The sequence below is a fragment of the Pteronotus mesoamericanus genome, unplaced genomic scaffold, assembly GCF_021234165.1.
Source record: "Pteronotus mesoamericanus isolate MK-2021 breed Mesoamerican mustached bat unplaced genomic scaffold, CSHL_Meso_final contig_1, whole genome shotgun sequence".
In the NCBI taxonomy this organism is placed as follows: domain Eukaryota; kingdom Metazoa; phylum Chordata; class Mammalia; order Chiroptera; family Mormoopidae; genus Pteronotus; species Pteronotus mesoamericanus.
In genome coordinates, this window is record NW_026554998.1 from 1474587 (window position 1) to 1492244 (window position 17658).

At 51.6% G+C, this 17658-nt stretch overlaps 1 protein-coding gene across 1 annotated transcript; it reads right to left on the bottom strand.

Annotated features, from left to right (window-relative positions):
* Positions 1-519: 519 nt before the first annotated feature.
* On the bottom strand, positions 520-8211 carry NPTX2 (neuronal pentraxin 2). The gene is made up of 5 exons (XM_054579403.1): positions 7786-8211; positions 6071-6287; positions 3499-3743; positions 1591-1770; positions 520-747 (listed from the first exon to the last, which is right to left on the bottom strand). The coding sequence occupies exons 1-5, from the start codon at positions 8209-8211 to the stop codon at positions 520-522; spliced, it is 1296 nt and encodes a 431-aa protein (XP_054435378.1).
* Between the last annotated feature and the right edge of the window lie 9447 nt (positions 8212-17658).

Genomic DNA, 17658 nt, shown 5'->3' on the forward strand with positions numbered 1-17658 from the left:
CAGCAGGGCACTGTCCGGGCGGCCTGCCCCCCTCAAGCCTACGAGTTCCTCGAAGGGAAGGACTGTGGGGGGCGGGGGGACGGGGGCGGCTTCGCGGCTTCGCTACGCGCTCAGTGGGCAGCAGGATGTCCTCAACACACAAGGGACACGGCCACTCCGGCAGGACGGCTGCACAGTCTGTAAAGGGACGGACGGGAGGCGCACACGAGACACCAAGGGTCCGAGGGGCGGGCAGGCTGGGGCGCGCTAGCATTCACAGGGGTTCCGACCAGGGCCTGGAGGTCTGTGGCCCCCCAGCAGACAGCAGAGTGTGGCCCCCTGCGGCGCAGGGCATTTCCCCAGGGATTCTGGCCCTAACCCTCCAAAACCACCCAGTCTCAGTGGGGAACAAATAAGCCAGTCACAGATGCTGCCGCGGAGCCTCAGTCTCTGGGGGCCCCAGCCCTTCCGCAGGAGGTCTGTACACAGTTTAGCTGGGGGGTCAGCAGAGCCCGGCCTCCTGGGCAGAGGGCAGGGCGGCTACAAGTCGAGGAGGCGCTCCTCACAGGTCTCCACGGGCCACTTCGAGGCCCCTCCGAACACGTCAACGTTGTTGTCCACCCACGGGATGATGTTGCCCGGCATGTTCGTGGAGCAGTTGGCGATGTTGACAATTTCTTGGGCACGAAGGACGCGGTCCCATATGTTGAACTGGCTGAGCTCCCCCACAAACGCCTGCGTGGCGTCAAACCTGCCCCCGATGGTGTCCTAGGGAAGGGACAGAACCATGCCAGCATGTTGGCATGTGACCGGCTTCGGGGAGAAGATGCCACCTTGGAGAGAGACGGGGGCAGGGCAGGGGCACTGGGGCATTTTCCTGACTCCCCAGCTCTGGCCCGGCAGATGTCTTCACTCCAACCACAGATTACAGGGGAAATCTAAGGGAGACGCTTGCGCCCAGTCCCAAAGCTGGGACTCAGCTTGGGTCTCCAGGCTTCCAGGGGAGAGGAGACAGGGAAGTGGGGAGGGCATAGGCCAAGGAAGAGCCCAGACTCAGCCCCCAAAACACCTGGAGTCTGGTCCCTCACTTTCCATCAGCAAACCCCCAACACAGGTTTGAGATATCACTCTCACCTGCCTGAGGGCGGACGGCCAGCTGCGATTCCCCTCTGGAGGGCTGCCCTGGGGCCTCTCCCCCCCCCGCCCCCCTTCTCCCCCTCGGGCTGAGCACCCCACAGGCGTTCCCTAAGTGCCCCCAGGCCCTGCGCCAGCAGCGCCTGGATGGCGCCATACCAGCCCCCAACGTCCTGAGTCAACACTGCCTGGCAGAGAGGACCTCGGGGGGGTACAGGACCCACCACCCAGGGGCACTCCTGGTTTCCTGGGTTGCACTCCCTTCCAGGAACCGCCTGAACCCACCACACCAACCCGGTGCCCTGCCCTCAGCCGCAGGCAACCAGAGGCGAGCCCCTCGCCCACCCAGGCGGCTGTCGGGCCGCAGCGGTCACCTCTGAAGGCAGACAGCGGGCGGCACAAGAGGGCAGCCTTCAGGCCCGGCCTCAGGCTGCCTGTCTGGCCACGCACTCCTGCCTGCCGGGCCCCTGTACCCACCTGCTCCTGCCCAAGTATCAGCACGCCGCCCGGCTTGATGGGGTGCCAGGGCGCCAGGTTCTCCCCGGTGCCGAGCTTCTCGCCATCCTGGAAGGCCTCCCACATGCCGTCCCGTGTTGTCCAGGTGACACAGATGTGGTGCCACTTGCCATCACTGACAAACAGGGGGAGCTGGGCAACCTGTGGGTGACCACGTGCAGGTAAGGCCCCTGGAGAGTTTCCCAGGAGTCTGACCTGGGGGGACGGAAGGACCTGGACCCAGTGCTGCTCAGCACACGGGGTCCCCCCCGGTCTCCCCTTCTCTGCTCCCTGGGGGACATGCCTGGCCTGTCCACTTCAGAGAGACGCTCAGGCTGGGGGCCCCATGTGCCATCAGACGCTCGGAGAAAGGGGCAGTCTAGGCACAAGCGCCGGCCCCCAGAGCGGCCCCGCTCTCAACCGGACACTCTTGGTCCTGGCTTGGCTGAGGGTCCGGGATGCTGTGCTGACCCAGCGGATGTGACAGACAGCCCCCGACGCTGCCCCTGGACGCCCATGCTGGGGAGCCCAAAGGGCAGGCAGGGCCCTGCTGGGCAAGTTTCTCTGCACGACAGTCAGACCAGGCACCTGCACCTGCAGGCAGGGCCCCAGCACCCAAAGCTGCGCACAGGGACTGCGTGCGGGCGTCCTGCCGTGCCGAGGGCGGAGGCCTACAGTCACATGGTGTGTGGGAGTCACACAGAACTGGAGGGGCACTTCCGACCCGCATCCATCTACTAGCGTCCCATGAGTGCTCCTCAGACCGGCTCGGCTGCGACCCAGCCTGCTGTGACCTCCGGTGTCCTAGCAACCCCGTGCGCCAGCTCCCAGGAACTGGCTGTTTACAGGACATCTAATCGGAGGAAGACAAGGTTCTTGGCCTCCAGGGCAGCATCCAAGGGTGTCATTTAGAACCATTAGCCCCAGCTCAGGGGCGCAGGGACATGGTCACTGCTGGAAGGGGCCTGGCAGGCAGATTACACGGCGTTTCCCACCTAAGCAAACTCTACTCAGCGCGGTTCACTCGGTGAAGGAAGCGCGAGGGGCCAGGGCGCAGAGGGCTTCTGGGCTCAGGAGCCATTCAAACGCTCAGCTCCAGCATAGGGACGTGAGGGGCATTTCAGGCTACGTGGAACCCGACTTCAGAATGAAAGTCTAAGTGGGGCTGCTGGGGTCCCCGCCGGCGCCCAGGCCTTACCTCTTGGGGAGATCAGGCTCCTGAAAACCAGCCAGTCTATTAAAAGGAGACTTTTACTCTGGGAAGGGCAAGGCTGCAGGGCTGGGGAACAGATCAGCCATGGGCAGGGGCAGGAGGCGGAGCTGACTACAAAGGGAAATGAGGAAATCTGGGAGGGGACGGAACTCTGTAATATTCTAATTGCAGCAATGGATACACTTCGTTTATATCCTGCATTTGTCAAAACTGGTCAAACCACACAGTAAAAAAAATGTAAATTTTACTGTTTCACTGTATGTGAGTTATAGCTCAATAACCATCCCCCGCAAAACAGATACGCTCAGGAGAAGTACCGCAGAGACACACACACACTGCTGCTCACCCGCGCAGCCCTGGAAAGCAGCCCTCGTGGACTGGCCTCGGGGCCGAGGACAGCTCGGGCTGGCAAGCACACTTCCCAGCTCACTCTGTCCCTTCCCCGACCTGTGGCCTGGGCTCTCTGCCACTTCCTGCCAGACTCACGGCTTGGCTCTCCACGAGCTGCAGCGGCCTGCCCCCTGCCCCCGCCCAGTCAGCTGTCCAGAGCGGGACTGAGTCAGCACAGAGTCGCCCCCACCTCGAGGAGGACTCCCGCAGCTGCTCTTGGATTCCCTGCGAAGTCCCGACCTTAGTCACCACCGCGACGGGGAAGGTGGCGCCCCAGTCGGCCTCACCTTGTCGTTGATGAGCAGCTCGATGGGGTTGTTGCCCCACTCTATGAGCACGATCTCGTTGGCTTGCCCAGGCACCGCGTAAGAGAACGGGGTGCCGATGCCAGGAGAGGCGCTGGATCGCAGCCACAGGCAGATGGTGAAGGCGTACAGTTCCGGCAGCGTCTTCTTGATCTTGCCGTACAGGTAGTTTGTGCGGAGCGGGAGGGACACTTTGAATGCATCAGGTGACTTGAACGCACTGTTCCCTGGGGGAAGAAGAGAGGCCCGCAGCATGTCAGTCTACCGCAGCCAGCAAGGCCCGGCGCCACGGCTCACCTGGACCCCCGCCTCCTGGCCAGTCCCTCATCCCTGGAGCACCCTGCTCCCGGGCAGCCACTGTCCAAAGTGCTGAAGCTCCAGCAGTAAACAGAGCAACCTCGTTCTTCAAAGCTCGAAGAAGCAGGTAGAGACAGACTAGACTTAGTTTTCTGGTTAAATTAAGTCAGAAAACCCTTCCTCGGCCAAGTCTTGCTATGTCCTTAAAATCTTGGACCCTTCAGCTCCCACAGCAAGGACAGGGTCAGGAGCCCACGTGAGGGACATGAAGGCAGCATGTAGCACAGGGTCTCGGGCACTGGGCAGAGACTGGCCAGGCAGTGGGCCCAGGCCGTCCTCACAGGGGGGCCACTGCCCGGGCAACGGAGGCACGTGCCTGTGTCGTGACAGCTTAACTCAGGAGTGGCCTTTGGGCTAAACCGCTGACAAGAGCTCGTGCCTTGGCTCATAACTTGCCCCTCCCTCCCCAAGAGGAAGTGGCATTTATGGACCATTTCCTGCAGTTTGGGACCAGCGGGAGGCAGAGGAATGCAGAGGTGACCTCCCCACTGAGGGTAACAACGTGGCCAGAGCCTTGACCCTTCTGGCCCCACCTGGGACGGGCAAGAATCCTCCTGGCTGTCCCCACATTAACGGTGCTTCCAAAGGCTTTGAAAACGATCGGTACTCTCAAAGAGGTCTAAGCGATGGTCAATACAGTTTACACTTAGGCTCAAAATTAAAAATAAACACATAGAAGGCATGACCCTGTCTCCAGTTATCAGATTCAAAAATTTGCAGGGTACCAGCTGATTCTGTGAGCTGTCATGGCGAAAGCTTCCCTCCAATTTTGGGACCAGATGCTGCCAATGAAGGAGCCTAAATACCCTCAGTCAACAAGTATTTATCAGGCGCCATGAGCAGCCAGATGGTCTCCATTGCCAACAAAGACAGGCAGGCTCTCGGGACCCAGAACTGAACCACCTGTGTCACTGGTAGACTGAATCAGTCCCTTCCTCACTCCATCTGCAGGACGAAGCCAGATGAACCAGCCTTTCTCTGCCGTGACCCCCCCCCCCAGACTCATTTTCTGTCACAGTGAAGAACACCTGAGGCAGCGCTTTGGTGCCATGGTTCACACCCGCCCAAGGAAGACCTCCTGCAAAAGACAGCAGCAGAGCCTGCCGTCACCCTACCAGCCTCTGGGGGACAGGCCGTGTGGGAAGAAATATGAGCATCCGGGCTCCACGTGCCGTATTCACTCCTCTCTGCTGACCGGATAGCCTCACGTGACCCGCTCTGACCGCCCATGGCAGGGCACCCTCAGCACGCACACTGCAGAGCTGCTGAGCACCTGGCAGGGGCTGGGAAGACCTGGGCACCTGAGGGAGCTAGGGGTGGGGCCAGGCCAGGACAGAAGGCTCCAGATTAGGCTGAAGCAAAACTCAGAGAAGCAGAAAGCCCCGACTCCTGACTTTACGGGCAAAGAGCTGAGGCACAGAGGCTTGGAGAAGTGCGGGGCGGGGGGCGGGGGGCTTACCCCAGGGCACTCAGCTGCTGAATGACAGAGCAGGGGCAGCAGTCCCTCTTTCCACTACATGCAGCCACTAGTATTTAATCTGGAAATGCCCATGTTCTTCCCAAAGACGTGATTATCTAATGAAGAGAAATAGCTTCTATCCTGGCAGGTGGGCAGGCTTGCTGATTTAATAAGGCTCAGTGTTGGTAATAGCGTTAGCTTGGTAACAACAGATAGGTTTGATTAGAGCTGAGAGCCCAGGGGCAGAGGAGGGGACCTAACCTTGAAATCTGGGGCCCTGTTCCCACCAAAGAGCTTGGAGATTCAGAAGAAACTTAGTTAAAACCAATTAAGGCATTAAAAGGCCTGACCAATAAATCAGGAGCTGCAGGTGACAGGCAAGGCTAAGCAGCCTGGGGCCAAAGAGAAAAGACAGGGGTGGACTGCTGCTTGAATGGTAAGGATTCAGGTGGTTTTCTGCACCTGTCAGGTCAGTTCAGGGATGACTGGACAGCAGCCTTAGAGCCCAGCCCAGCAAACGTGGGAAGAGAGAGCAGACAGGGGTCTGGGAGCGACCATTCCCTCAGCGAGGTGGGCTGTAAGTGGGCAAGAGAGCCCTGGGGCTGGCCCCTCTTCTGGCTGCTATCCCTTGCTCTGGGCCCAGCTTCCCCTACACTGCAGCCAAGAACCAAGACAAGAGGTGGGGGCTCAGGAGGGACGTCAGCCAGAGGGCGACAGAGAAACAAGCAAAGCTCTCACCTCGCTCCAGCTCCGTCACCCGCTGCAGCAGCGCGTTCAGGGCGCTCTCGGTCTTCTGCCGGTGAGCTGAGGTCTCGTTGTGGAGCAGGGACTTCTCGTCCTCCAGCTCTGCGACCTTGCGCAGCAGCTGCCTCTCCAGCTCCCCCAGCCGCCGCTGGAGCACCTCTCGAAAGTCACCAGGCAACGCGGCATTCGACGCGTTCACTCGGAGCTGGCGCTTTGGGTCGGGGCAGACGCCAGGGAGAAGTATTAGGGCGGTGAGAAAGAAATTGGGAAATGCAGCTCCAACGGCCCCGCCCTTAGGGAGGGGCCTCACAAAGGGAGAAGTTTCCAAATGGGGAGTATTAAATCAATGTGCCAGTGGCACAAGGGGGAGCATTTCACTGATGCTGTGTGTGTGTGTGTGTGTGTGTGTGTGTGAAGGATTTCAAAGTCAGACAACAATGACTTTGCTGCCATATTTGAAACTTATGAATCTCATTTCCCCCTCTCAGAAATCGGTGTTGCTCCTCTAACTAAAAAGCTAAAATTTTAACCATCTATCATTCTTGGGCAAAGACCAAAACACAGCGAGGATTTTTTTTTTTTATAGAGTTAATCAAATGGCACTCAAAGCTGATGCACTTTCATCTAGAAATGAAAACAGCCCCCAAGTTCCAGTGTGGCACAAAGGTTGCTTGCAGAGATGTCACCGGAAAACGAGAGATCTAAAACATGACTTCTGAATTCCAGGAATCTTTGCTTTTAATGCTGTTTCTAAATCCTTCCTGCCTATTTCCTTCACTCCTCTGTCTCCCTGCTGACTCCAGAGGCAGCCTGCTGTTGCCCAGCCGAGTCCTCAGCAAACTATTTATCCCTCTAAGTGTTTGTTCCAGGTTGTAAAAGGCAGTTACCTGCATCTGCCTCCCAGGATCGTTGCAAGGGCTGAACATATTTAGTGTTCCAAAAATATTAGCTCTTATAAATCGTAAAGAATCAAGGGATATACAGATCCTGGAAATACTGTACTTAACCATCATGCCACAGGAAATCCTCAAATAATTTTGCAGTAACTACCACCTTAATTGAAACCTGGCTTTGCTAGTATTTTGATACACATGTTTAACAGAACGTCTACGCTTCTTAAATAGGGAGGAGTATAAAGATGGAAATTAAAGAAAGGTTTTTCTCCCAAAGTTCCAAACTGTGTACACCTTCCATGAGAGGACGGAATGAGGTCCTTTCCGCCAAAGCAACTGGGAAGGGCACCTTAGGACCGCGCAGTTCGCGGGCAAACGTCTTTCAAGTTAACCAGGCTTCCTCCAAGGCGAGTCCTAGTGGCCGGTGGCCCTCCACCCGCACTCACGTCCCGCCGAGACCCGCAGGCCTCTGCCCGCTCTGGCCCACCCAGACCTGATTTATAAACGGAAGCGCGGGACGCCAGGGGCCGCTGATCTCCTGCGGCAGCCTCAGGTCACCCGGCACAGCCTCCGGGAGATTTGCAAGAAGAGAGCAGGCCGTCCTGGCTCGGCCAGCCCGGACATCGTTAAGTGAATGGCCACCTAGTGGGCAGTCTCGGCGCGCGGGGAACAGAAGGCGTGCGGGGTGCGTGCCACGCAATTAAGTTCCAAGCTGGATCGAGAACTCCCGGCACCCTACCCCAAATCCGGCTCGTTCCCGCACGGCTCGCGATTGGGACCACACACCCCACCTCCAGGACCCCCGCGCCCCGCTACCTCGAGGCTCTCCAGACGGTCCTTGAGGGTCTGCAGCGAGCGGCTGAGCTGCTCCACGACGAGGCCGGGGTCGCGGGGCAGGTCGCCCATGGTGTCCTTGCCCGTGGCCTCCCGGCCCGGAGCCTTGCCGCCCGCCAGCCCCTCGCAGCGCGCCAGCTTGCCCGTGAGCTCGCGGATGGCCTCGCGCTGCGCGCCCAGTGTCTCCTTCTGCTGCACGACGGTCTCGCGTAGTTGCAGCACCGCGGCCCGCAGCTCCTCCTCGGGGCTCAGCGCGCCGCCCTGCATGGGCATCGCAGGCAGCGGGCAGCCGGCGCGCGCCGCCTCCGGGGGCAGCGCCGTGCACACGAAGCGGCTGCCGGGCGCCGGGACGTCCTGAGCCCCGGCGGCCACGGCGAGCGCCACTCCGGCAGCCAGCAGCGCCAGCATCCCGCCGTCGCCGCGCTCACTCCAGCATCCGCAGGTGGGCGAGCGGGCGCCGTCGGGGTGCGCGGCTGGGGCTCCTCTTCCGCGGGCTGCGTCCTCGAGCTGCGCTCGAGGGCAGAGCAACCCGGATCCCGCGGAACCACCGGCCGTCGCGCACCCGCACACTCCACCCCGCGCGGCGCTCTGGCTGGGCCCGGCCCGCGCGCCCTTTCTTAAGCTGGGAGGGGGGCGGTGTGTGGGGGAGTGGCGCCGCGAGCTCTGATTGGCCCGGCTGGGCGCGCGTCACGAGGGAGGCGGGGCAGGGGTTTCTTCGCACCGCTTGCCGCCCGACACGGGGGCGCTGAGCGCGGGGGCCCCGGGTCCCTCACAGAAAGGGAGGGGTGAAGTAAAATAAACGCCCGGGGTGGCCTCGGGAGCTTTGGCCAGAGTGTCCAGGCGCCCCTCGGACGCCCCCTCCCCCACCCCCGGAGACGCGGACATCGCGGGCTGAGGAGAAGCGGAGAGCCCCCCGTTGCCCCAGAGCCCGAGGCGAGGCTGCGGAGCTTCCGGCGCGGCGGCGGCCGCAGGGCTGGCTTGGCGTAGCCGTCGTCACAGCCCGTGGGCGCGGGGTGGGGCTGACCCCCACTTCCCAGTGCGGAAAGTGAGGCGAAGCCCCAGCAGGGTCTCGAACGCAGGACTGCCGTCGCGAGCTGCCCGCGGCCAGCCGGCGTGGGCCCGCTGGCGCCTCGCCCTGAAGGCGGGAAGCCGGCGCGCGGGGTTTCTTTCCCAGAACCCCCTCCGCGCCTGCATCCCGTCCCTGCCTTGGAAAGAGCCTGGGGTCCGCGGGGACCAGGAACAGGCTCCGCGGGCTGACGGCAAGGAGGGGGCGCCAGCACGCGTTGCGTCGAACAGGAGGCGTGGCGTGAGGGCCGGGTCACAAGGCCACGGGCAGGGCTCCCCCCTGCGTGTCCAGCGACAGCGCACCGGGGAGGGGGGTGACCTAATTCAGTGAGACCCGCGCCGGATGGGGCGCGCCCCAGCCGTCGTGACAGTGCCCCCGAGCAAGGCAGTGCCCCGCCCTTGTGCGCGGGGCGCCCAGGCGTCCGCGGCCTCAGGCCGGGGCCGCCGCCTCAGCTCTCGGAGAGAACAGAGGAGGGCGGGAGCCCCAGCCGCGCGGCAGCGCACACACTTCGAAATCGTGGCCGTGGTCTACCAACAAGTTCACGGAGATCCGAATGCACAGCTGCAGGCTGCGCCGGTTTCCTGCGCGTCATAAATGGAAATCCTTGTTGTGTTTTTTTTCCCCCTCTATGCTTTTAAGAAATCCAGTTGCAAGGTCATTAATCACATTATCCATTATACCAAAAACAAATGGATTTGTCGCTTGTGCACAGAAGCGGAGGTTGATTCTGGAAACAAATTGTATCAAAATAAATGAAATTATTATGATAATATAAAGAAGGCTGCAGTGATTAATCTTCAGAAACCACATTTTGACCTGCTTTGCACTTCAAACAATAGCTTCTGTTATGTAAATGGTGGGAGTTTCAAGGACAATGTTGCTAAATTACAAAAGTTCTATTCATGGATGCAAATTAGAGGCAGGAAGTCTGATCTACATAACGCCCAAAGCAGAGGGCAATCGACCGGCGACCGTTCAAAGAGCGCCCATTGGCAGGAAAAGTTGGGGGCGCGCGTGGGGGCGGGGCGGGGCGGGGCGGGGCGTGGGTTGGGCGAATGCCTCCGTGGGTCGGCTCCGCCGGCAGGTGCGGGTGTCACATGGTCAATGTGACCTTGAATAGACTCATCCTCCTCCATCTTACTGCAACTCCTTGGGAACTCCAGACGTTCCAATGAGCTCCCAGGTACACAAATTGCAATAATAAAGGTAATGAAGTTGCAAAGCACTTTATACAATTTACATTTTAGATGGTTCCATAAGGCATGCAATCCCGACATGTTCAGAATTGTCCAGAGACGGATTTCTCTTTCAATTTTCACTCATAGATTTGACTTTTTTCTTTTTTCACTCATAGACCTCGGTGGATTTTAATTGCATTTGACAGTAGAGTAGTATAGCCTATATTGTTCCGTATATCCTTTCTTGACACAGACTGATACATTCATATTTGCAACTATTTGAAACAGAGGCTTGCTCCTTTCATAATTAAATAAAATCAAGTGTTTCCAGAATTCTAATTTCCTCCTGAACAAAGAAAGCAGTGTACAAGAAGACATAAAAATAACAAAGCATATATCCCAAAATAATTACTTTTAAATATCTCAAAAGAGATTCAGATGTGAGAAGTGATCAAGGACACTGCCAAAGCCCAGAAGGAAAGACGGAGGCATTTAAGATGTTATTTTCTTTGAAAGCAGTATAATTAGAGGGCTTAGTTAACAGCATATATGCTATTTAGGGTTTTATTTTGCCTGATGGAAAGTAGGCTGGCTTAGCAACAAGGGGATCGGGTCCTAATACCAACTCTGTTGCCAGCTAACTGGTTTGGGGCAACTCATTTCCCCTCTCTGGACATCAGTTTCCTGTGTACAAGATAAAGGGACTAGACTGGACTCGCCAAAGATCCTCCTGACTATGCTCAAGGGCTGGTAGTTTGAGCAAGAATCACTGTTCAGTGTGATGAAGTTTCCAGAACCTTGTTCTTTCTGTCTGTGTTATGAATCGCCCGTCGCCACGGGTGAGCTCAGGAAGGCAGAGTGTTTGCGCACACGGCAAGTAAACTTCCACATCTGAAGATGCTCTAGCCATGGTTGAAACCTGCTCTCCACAACATGAAAGCTCACCCTTGATTTACTCACAGCACAACAACCTTGTTTACCTGAAGGATCCTGCAGATCTGACTCCCACTCCCGCTGAGGACGTCGATAGAAGTGGCAGAGAGCTGGGCCCGCAGATTTTCCTCTGCTTGAAGAGTCTTGCAGATCTGCAGCAGGGAATCAGCTCCACCTAAACCCTTAGTGTAGCTGATGTGGCAGTGTAGTAACCACCCACTCACTCACGTTGTCTCCTGGCTTCCAGGTCAGCTGAGAGCCCAGTATGGACATAAACCGTGTGCTGGGAATCCTGATGAGCTCATTCCGCCTCCATTTGATTGCCCCATCTGTTTGGTTCCCTTGTTCTTCTCACATGCATTTTTATCTTGGTCTCTTGGGAAAAGTGCTGACTTCCGCCATGGTGTCAGAGGATCCCATCTTATACTGTCTTACATTTCCTTCTCTCTTTCTCAGTGCCACTTAGAAGTCAAGAATGGGATGTGAGTGCCCTAATAGAAACCAAGGACAGCTCCCTGCCAACATGATGCAGGAACTGTCCTCGGTGCTGAGTGTCCATTGGGAGGACTAAAAGTGTGTGGCGTGGGGGTTTTGTTTGTTTTGTTTTGTTTTATTAGGATTCAGTGCAAATACAAAATGGAATTTAGAGGCTCCAAGTGAATTTTTTCACTAGCCTGTACTGCATGGTAGGGCAGAAAGTGCTTGCGCTCTGGAGTCTGGCGGCTCTTGTTTCAGTCCTCGTCTACGACTTGCCATTTCTCCTTGAGGGGACAGCTTAACCGCTCTGCGCCTCAGTTTTCTCGTATGTAACATCAAAGCTGAATTTACTATAAATTATTATTGTCAGGCTCGAGTGAGAGAATGTATGTGGACATATTTGACATATAGCAGGTGCACAATTATTCCTTTCTTCTCTTTTTCTCCACTGAATTCAGAGCTAAATTACATAAATTCTTTTAAAAAACAAAGTTAAAATGTTCTCCTTTAAGTTCTGCAAAATCCTTTGAAATTAAATAAAGCATGGATTCTTGAGGAAGAAATGGCCAGCCTCTTTGGACGAGAGGCAAGGGATGAGAATTTTAGAAAAACTTGCTGGTATCACAACAAGAGAAAGATATCCTACTTTCTGGGTCTTTTTTTTTTTTTAAGACAAATCATTGTGTTTTTTAATTTTGATCAGAGGACTCAGTCAAACTCTTTCATATCTGCACTAACTTAGGGTATATCACTAGACTATGTACCGGGACCCACCTAGAAAATCTGTAGTCCTTAACATTTCAGTGATTCTGAGTTCATATTGTAATGGGATCCCAATAGATATAAGACACCCAAATAAAGTGAATGTTCTTTCTTTGGTGAATCTGGGTTCTTCTTGAGTAACACATTTCAGGCTTAATTTGGGGAGCATGTGACATGAGACATTGAGTTTCAGGAAGTGTTCCTGTACAATTCTATGATCTCATGAGGCTGGAAAGATATGATGGGGGGGGGGACTGATTGTTAATATTACCCAACTTATTTCAACAGACAAACCAAAGGCTTTTGGTGGCATCCTCTGTTGTCAAGCAATAGAACAAGTTGCTGGATAGATCAGGTATAATATTTTAGTTCTGTTTTTAAAAGTAAAACATAGTAGACCGGGAGTGGGAGGAGGCTGAAGGAAGGGACCTCAGCAGCTTGGTGTGCTTGGAGGAAAATACTCTAAGAATGTAGTCTCAATTTCTCTGTTAGGAAACACCCAGAAAGTACCTCATCTTTACACAAGTTATAAGTAGTGAAATTGGCCTGTGTCTAATAACAATTTGTAGCTTAATATCTCTGTATAGTTCAGGCACACAGGTAGATTGCTTGAATCTTTAAAAGCGGGAACTGGAAGAATTTTGAAGACTAGGAAATCGTTTCAGAAAGGGCCAACCTGGAACTGAGGTTCTGTAGTTCCCAGTCGAGAGCTCCTACCCCTGTGCCACTCCCTAACTTAACCATTATACCCTTGTAAATGCTTGGCATAGTCAAAAACAGCTTCCGTCAAAATTGATAATTTTCCGCACCAAATCCAATTATCGTTTTCTTATAATCCTCCTGGAATTCACTGCAGCATTCAACATTGTTAGCTAATTATTAAAACATTGCATTGTTGGTTTCTATAGCATTGTATTCTTTTGGTTTTCTTTCTTGCTTTCTGGGCACTTTTTTCTTCCTTCTCTGGATCTTTTCTCATTGCCTACCTTCTCAGCACCTGTGTCAGAGCTGAGTTGTCACAGCTCTTTCCTTTCTCTTACTACACTCTCTACATTACCAGTTTCATGCTCTGAGCTATGATACCTATGTTGGCGACTCTACCTCTGATCTGTACTGAGCTCATGTACATTCTAAACCAATTGCATGATAGACCTCTATCTCAACATGTCCTCAACTATTTTATTGTTCTCTTTCCCATTTCTCTTTTTTGTCCTCCTGTATTCCCTATTTCTGATGTATTGATGCTTTCCAAGTCACTCAAATTGAAAACTGTGAAGTTGTCTGTGTCTCTTCTCCCACCTTATGAATCCATTCCTATTCTAGTCAGTTTCTAAGTTCTAATTATACGTTTACAATATGTCAACTCTACATTCACTGCTACAACCTCATGACTCCTAACTGAATTCTCCAGCTCTGCCATCCCATCTCAGCTTACTGTCGACTGCCAGGTCAGTTTTCCCGAAGCACAACCCTAAAACATGTACCTCCTCTGCTCAGTAACCTCCAGTATTTCTCTGTGCAAATTTATAGACCCTTTAGTCTCCAACTTCCTATTCAACCCTATTTTCTACTATATTCCTTGATCTACCCTTCACTCTAATCAAAGTAAATTATTTTATGATTTTTACACATAACCTGCACTTCCCATTTTTCAGATTTAGAGTTCAGGTTGTTTCCTACATATGGAACAACCTTTCTGCCAGTTCTGGAACTGCAAAACTCATTCACCCTTCACAGCTCTAAACTACATGGTACCTTTTCCACAGAGTTTACCCTGATTTTGCTCAGTCTGAAGTGATACTATGAAGGACAGTAGTTTATCTTTGCATTCTTTCTCTCTTACTATTTTTAGCCTATATTATAATTTTCTTCTACACTGGACAGTGAGCTCCTTAAAGGCAACATCTAGGATGTACTTTCTCCTTTCAATAAATATCTGTTGGATGTCTTTGTGCACAATTGTGACAGTGCGGTGGGGCAGAAACAAAGAAGATTTTGTTCAATATATAATATGTTCTGCAATTTTGCAGGAAGAAAGTCACTTCCTGGCAAGGGACATTTTCATGAGGAAGTTGTATGTAAGTTAGCCCTTGAAAGGGATAATGGAGGTTGTGATGGATAGGAAGTATTGGATATCTCAAGGAGCTGGCAAGAGAAGGGAGCGTTGAAGCCACTGGAGGCACACTAAATATGCAGTTAGTAATCTCTGACTTTTAGTCCTCTGTTCCAGATCTGTTCTCTGTTTCCAAGGATACCTTAAGATAAATTTATCTCATTTCCAGTTGATACCACTCACCTAGCATCCATAAGGAAAGAGAGAGCATTACTTTGGCCAGGCAACCAAACAGCTACTTGCAAGAATGCACAAAGTGTGAGTAGAAACATCAGTTTTTAATTGAGTAAAGGAAAGTGGGAATTCGTGTTGGAAATGTCTATATATTCCAGTCTTTCTGAAATTCTCCCATCTGGATACCCAGATGGAAATGTCACAGAAATGGTTGGGGGAGGGTTAACATTATTTTTCTGCTGGCTCTATAACACCACTTGGTAGGGGTTCAGGTGAAACGATAAAGAATAAACCTCTCTCCCAGTCCGAGGTTCTGAGCCCTAAGAGCAATTGCAGTTAGAGGGTCAGAGCCAAACAAGTTCTCCAGTGACATTTTTTCTCAACATATTAAGTTCAGGGCAGCCTTGAGCTTTGAGTTAAAATTCTTATTGGCTCTTTCATCCCCTCTGAATAACTTATCCCCCCTAGAATCTTGATTCATACCTGGGATAGAATTACCCTCTGATTAGCCTCTCTTTAGCTGAATGAAAAGTGCAAAGAGACTGTTAGATTGTTAATCAGAGAGGAATTGCACTATGACTGGCCTCCACCAGGAGAATACGTTCCTCTGTGTCCCATGTGCCCCATTGCCATCTGCACTCAGCCCCAGGCGTCACAAAGGGAATGAAACCCTTCATGGACATCGCCGTTTTTGTGACAGAGGGGTCAGCTTATTCCATCCCCACTCTTTCTTCTTTTGCTCTGTGATTCAGTCCAGTTAATGAACAGCCCATCTGGGCAGAAGAGGGAAGAAGACATTTCCCTTAAGTATAAGCAGCCCAAATAAATAAATTCTCCAACTAAGATTTTCTTTCCTTTTCAACCAGAGCCAGTCAAGCGGTCTTTATTTCACTCCCCAACTCCAATGAATCCCAGTTGGGAATCACTAGAAAATATTTTAAAACGCTTAGGACAAAGGAAAAATCTTTTGTGGAAATAGATACTGTGCCATGATCGGTTTTTAATTCTAGCTTCCTGCAAACCACACAAGGTAGTAAAAGGGCTGTGAGAACAAAGGCATAAAGCTGAATTGCAGCCTTGAGTCTTTGGGTTTGACAGATAAGGTCAATTTGATGCAAAAAAGAAAGAAAGAAAGAAAGAAAGAAAGAAAGAAAGAAAGAAAGAAAGACCTCTCATGGCATATGAAAGCAAAGAGAATCTGAGTCAATGTGTGGTATTTTAGGTCAAAGCATAGATTTCACTCTTTTTTATTTTGGTTCTTTTTTTTTTTTTTTTTTTTTTTTTTTTTGCTGCTTTGGCACTGAAAAGAATTCTCTCAACTTCCAAACCCTATAAAAAAATAAATAGGCATTAAGCATGCTACTTGAAACTACAGGTAATGTTTTAATGTTTAATCTCTATTTTTAAACAAATAAGCACGGTCATGAGTTCTGGTTTGAAAACCACCTAAGCCAGGGAGCATAAAGGATATTTGTGTTTGCTGGGGGCCATGGCACGGGTGGGGAGTGGGGTGGGGAGTCAAATGGGAAGATTGCTGTTTCCTCTGCAATTGAAATCAACATTAATCCTCTAATTATTACACAAATGCAGTTCATAGGGTTTCAGACCTTGAGGAAGGTTATGCTTATAGCATGAAGTGGCCAGGAAATATCTCAACTGATAAGGATAAAGATTTGTTTTCATTTATGTCTGTATCTCCAGCACTTTAAAATAGTGCCTGGCACACTGTAAATGCTCAACAAATATTTGTTGTAAAAGGCATGTTGTTGCGTAGAGAGCTGTATGCTTCACAAAATAGTCCCAGGAGTGGGTGGCATGCTGAATTAGAGTAAAAGTCTCCTAACTTCTTCATCCAGAAGGTTACTTGCTTGCCTAATTTGCTTCTGAAAACTATAATGAAGACTAGTATATTACAGTTATACATTATACATTGGAAATTTTTGGAATTGGAATTATACATTGGAAATTTTTAAGTCCAGGAAAAAGAACAGAAACAACCCTCCCAATTTTTACTGCTTCTTGGAAAATTAGAGAATGAAGGAATGACCTCACTCAGAGAACAAAAACCTTAAAAGGGCATCCTTTGAGGAAGAGCTGAAATAGAGAATAGGCCTGGAAGGGCTTTTCCACGGGGCCAAGCCTCAGATAATCTCATTATATCATTGCAATTAATACTCTTTATGGAACCTCAGCCACCATCCAAGCCATGTAGACATATGCATACACAGACATTGCTAATGGAATCTTGGAAATGTAAAGCAAAAGAATGAGAGCGTTAATTTACCACCAGCATTGCATGTCTCCTGGTCACCATATTCTAGGACACAAGACTTGGGGAATCTTTGGGTTGACCTGGGTTGAACAAGAGTTACTTTCTGTGACCCTCCTGTCCCCATGGGCCAATATTGGGCTTGTTTGCCCTCTTAGCCCAAATTAAAAGTGATCCCACTGGCATTCTGTTGAACCATCAATCATCATTGTAAGCACAGGCCTTTAGAGGGCTATTTTTACAAATCTAAAAAGGAAATGGCTTTGTGAGCACACTGACCTGTTTCATGATCAGTATCTGAGCTGATGGAAAAGAATGATATTAAAACTCAGTTTCACCGCATGTCTTACTGTTGGAAGAAATGACAAACAACCAGGAAGTAAGTGACAGAATGGAGGAAGTAGCAGAGTGAAAGAAAGGGCCTCAGGAGTGGAAGTTTACACTCTCTCTGTTACCTATGGAAGGATGAGGGAATATGGTTTAAGACTTTCTGGCTGTTAAATAAGCACTTGGAGGTCCTGTCAAGTAGTTTAATGATCTAAAGGCTCAGCTTGAGCCCTCTAATATAATGACTGTTTTCATCACAGACAGAAAACCCCAATTCTTGAACACAGCTAGTATTAAATAAGGAACTTGTTGTGGGAATGGAACCTGTTTTTTATGTCATTATTCCACCCATTGATAAATTGTCATACAATTCCGTCACTGGAACATCCCTATCCTTAGAGGTCTAGACCAATAATATACTAGTTCCCTTGGATAAGCTATTGTGGCTTTAGTGTGTTGCCCATTTCTCTAATTTCCTGATTTCCCTAGTACTTTCTTATTTTTTCAGGCACTCTTATGTCTTTAAGGAATTTTTTTAAATCCAGAATTTGGCTGT